The sequence below is a fragment of the Talpa europaea genome (genome assembly GCF_964194135.1).
Source record: "Talpa europaea genome assembly, chromosome: 5".
In the NCBI taxonomy this organism is placed as follows: Eukaryota; Metazoa; Chordata; class Mammalia; order Eulipotyphla; family Talpidae; genus Talpa; species Talpa europaea.
The window spans coordinates 114,196,244-114,200,204 of NC_140071.1; the positions used below are offsets into that span (position 1 = coordinate 114,196,244).

Consider the following 3,961-nt stretch of genomic DNA (forward strand, 5'->3'; position numbering starts at 1 on the left):
GTTCCTACACACTTTAGTAAATCAGACCTAGTGATGTCTGTGTATGTATATTGTGAAGATTTCCTGTGACTTGGACCTCTTGCATGATGTATTTATAAAAAACAATCAGAAGTAGCACCCAGTGTGTGTTAGTGGGACTCAACTCACAAGGCATGAGGTCCCCTTGTGTGCACTTCTTCACACCTCTCCCTTAGTTGACAGCTAGGATTCTCCAGGAAAGAACAAGAGTAAGGTTGCCTTGCTGAAGGCAATGTCAGAAGTAAGTCATTTCCAGGACCAGACCTGCAGCAATTAACTGCAAGATGATGGGAAGAGGGGCACTAGATGGAAGCAAATTGAGGTTAGTATGAGACCAAAAATAAAACCCAAGTCCAATGGCACACCTGAGTTGGGTTTGGAAAAGTAAATGCATGTCTTTGGACAGAATAATTTTCTGATCCTGACTCCTTGTTTTCTTAACATTGAGGAAAACCAGCTCATTTCTTAGCTTCACAAAACAGGAATGGTAATATTTCTCATCACTTGCAGGCTCACTTGTAAATTTCCATGTGTTTGCTTTCGGCCTGCGTAGTGAATTGTTCTTTCTAAAACTATTCTGACCATTCACATTCCTTCACATAATTCAGATTTTAGTACAGAAACAGACAAGAAGAAAGGGGGGGCACCAAAATTTAATATTAGGTATGGGATTTCATCTCTTTGCTAATACATTTAAATGTTTGACAAACTGCCGGTGTCACTCTAAATAGAGTGATTTGTCACACCGATTGTGGGAAAGTTACCTATTTCGAGGATGGGGAGCACTTCCTGGTAGACAGCACCAGGACTGAAGGTGCCTTCATGGCAGAAGTTTCTGTGACACAGAAAATCTAGAGAGCCGCAAACGCCCTCAACCAAGAAACCCACATTACCAAGCTGTCGTAATAACTTCCCCCTAAATTCTCAGATGCGGTTCTTACCCACCCCTTCCATACCTTTCTCTAGATATGGGGGAGAAGGAAAAAGGAGAACGTGCTAGAACAAACACCACAAAAATTTAAATCTTCATTTTTTATTTAAATAAATATAAATATAGATTTTATATAAAACTATTCACATACAAAGGGACTTCCAGCGGCTTGAATTTTAAACTCTCCCCAGATACATTTTCAGAAAGCAGGACCTACAGGGCTCATTTTTCTAAATTATTTGCAATTCATTTAAAGAACAACAACAGAAAGGAAATCATGAAACCCCAAGCTCTTGTCAGGTTCTGAAAAACAGTCGTGAAGGGGAAGTGACATGCGCTTTCAAAAACCCTCAGTGTTAAACCAACCCTGCTTTTTCTCCATTCTATGACAAGACTGAGTTGAATTCTAAATTATTTACATTAAAAAAGAAAACTATCTAAAACCGTGAGTGGAGACCCACACAAGTAGGTCGAGAAGGAGACACGCAGGTCAGGCGAGGCATATACCCCATCGCTCAGCTCAGTTCTTATCCGGGTGGGACCACAGAATGAGCAAGGATTTTGGCCCCTGGGTGCCCGCCAAGTAGTCGAGGCAAGGGCTACTGGAGCAAGTGGTGAGAGGGAGGCAGCCTTCCCTCATAAGGGAGAAATCTCCTTGTCGTCGTTGGGCGAGGCCGGGGACAAGGAGTCCTCATCCTCGGAGCGCGCGTAGTGTGCCTGGCCGCCGACGCACTTGCAGCCTGAGTGACTGTTCCTCTGCGTGCCCTTCCCTTCCTTCTTGTGCTTCACTCGGCGGTTCTGAAACCAGATCTTCACCTGCTTCTCTGAAAGGTTCAGGTACGTGGCGATTTCGATTCTCCGCAGTCGAGACAGGTACATGTTGGAAGAGAATTCCCGTTCTAGCTCCAGGAGTTGCGTGCTCGTGAACGCGGTCCTCATCCTCTTGCCGTTGGGTACCTGGTTGGCGTCGGAGCCCCCTGCAGACGTACAAGGACACAGAGGTCATTCTCGGCCGTGCCTCTCCACCCCCCACTTACCATCCCCTGGAAAGGATGCCTCTCAAGTACCCACCCGCAGAAGCTCAAACACCTGTATCCATCCCCCACGAGTTCCCATGCCACCCCATTCGGTTACGTAACGCGGCGGCCTCGGAGGATGGAGACGCGCACAGCAAGGGAAGGCCTTGGGTGTGTGCAATGTCAAGTTAGAGGAGGAAAGCAAAGGTGGGGGCTTGCATGGTCCGGTCTTTCTTCAAGCTTAGCGAACAGGCAGGCAGTCTTAGCCAAAGGCATCGAAACGCTTAGAGGCAGCCCGGCCGCCAGAATGCCGCGTTTTAGGTTGGAACACCCACCCCCAACCTTCAACCGGTTAACTTCGCGATTCTCAGCCCTTAAGTTCGAGATCCCAAAGGCCCCCATATTACAGCAGACTTGGGCGCGAGCGCCCAGGAGGAACGCGCTCCCGGAGCAAGAGGCTGCCCGGAGAGGCTGGCAAGGAAACTTACACTTTCGTGGAACTTCTAGGGACGACTCCAACGTTACTCTAAAAGCCCCTCCTCCCTCCCCACCCCGCCCTCGGGCTCCCACTTCCTCCACTGCAGGAGAAAAAGTTTGCTCCCGGGAACTGAGAAGGCGCGGCACGCAGGTGCCCAGAGGCACCGCCCTACCCATGGTGAGGCAGTGGAATCTCCGCGGGTCCGCCACGTTGTAGGTGGTGGCAGCGCAGACAGGTGCGTGGTGCTGCTGATGCCCCAAGGCCGCCGCGGCCGCGGCCGCTGCAGCCGCGGCGGCCGCAGCGGCGGAGCCGGGCTGCTGGGGCTGGTGGTGGTGATGGTGATGCTGCGGCGGGTGGTGGTGATGGTGCGCGTGGCTCATGCGGGAGCAAAACTGGGCGTCCCCGGGCCCCGAAGAGTACTGACTCTTGAGCAGAGGGAGAGCCCCGGCGCCCCCCGGCGCCCCGCCGCCCCCTGCGCCTACACCCCCGGCCCCTGCGCCCCCGCCGCCGGCGCCCCCCGGGCCGCGCGCGGGGTGCAGGTGCGAAGTGACGCAGAGCGGGCAAACGCAGAACGCGCCGCTCTTGCGGGACGGGCAGCCGGGCCCCGACACGGACATCACCAGCGGGGACGGCATGCCCAGCGGGATGAAGAAATCCGGCCCGGGATGCGGCTCCGGCAGGGAGGGCGCGGGCCGGGAGGAGTCCTTGATGATGAGCGAGTCCACATAGAAGGAGCGCGACATGTCGGGAGGGGTGGGCGGCTGCAGGCCCCGACCGGCCGGGCGCCCCTCCCCTCTCCTGCGCAGAGCTCGGCCCCCGACGCGGGCGCAAGCGGTCAAGCCCTTGGGGACGCGGAGGTGTCGGCGTCTGGGCTGCGAACAAAAGGGTCCCGGGAGAGGGCTGGTCCTCACGTCCCCAGCCCGGCGCCCCGGCTCCGGGATTTTATAGCCCCCACCCCGGCACGTGACGCTGCGGAGTACCGCTCGGCTCCGGCTCCACGGCGGCTCCCCACCCTCGGGATAGGCTGCCCGAGTCACAACAGAAGCGGTGAGGAGGGGCCGGCGCGCCGCGGGGAGGAACGCGGGCGAGGGGGGGCGGGGGGAGGGTGGGGGAGACTTTGCGAAGTGTAGGTTTTGTTAATTTCGCGGGGGAAGCCGGTCTCCGCTCCCTCTTTCTCCTCGCTTTCCGGAGAAGTCACAGCATCCTCATCCCTCTCCTCCCAAGCGTGCGCCCCAGCCCAACTCTGCCGCTCGCCTGGCCACAGAGCGCTCCAGGTGGGGACTTTTCTTGCTAGGGATGCCCGGTGCTCGCTGCTCCTCCCGTCAGCGGAGATTGAGGCGCGATGAAATACATGTAAGGCTTGCGAGCACCACAGAGCTCCGGGCAGAGTGGCAGCGGCCCTGGAGCGCCACTTGCGCCACAGACGGAAGGACGGAGGGACTCACAGACACTTTCACAGAGTCCCCCAGTTTTTGAGCTGGGCCACGGTCATTCAAGTAGTTAATCGGTGATGATCGG

General features: G+C 55.8%; 1 protein-coding gene across 1 annotated transcript; it reads right to left on the reverse strand.

Annotated features, from left to right (window-relative positions):
• Positions 1-1,585: 1,585 nt before the first annotated feature.
• Positions 1,586-3,186, reverse strand: GSX2 (GS homeobox 2; the record flags this gene model as incomplete). Its single annotated transcript, XM_084233118.1, has 2 exons — positions 1,586-1,926; positions 2,616-3,186. The coding sequence occupies 2 exons, from the start codon at positions 3,184-3,186 to the stop codon at positions 1,586-1,588; spliced, it is 912 nt and encodes a 303-aa protein (XP_084089244.1).
• Between the last annotated feature and the right edge of the window lie 775 nt (positions 3,187-3,961).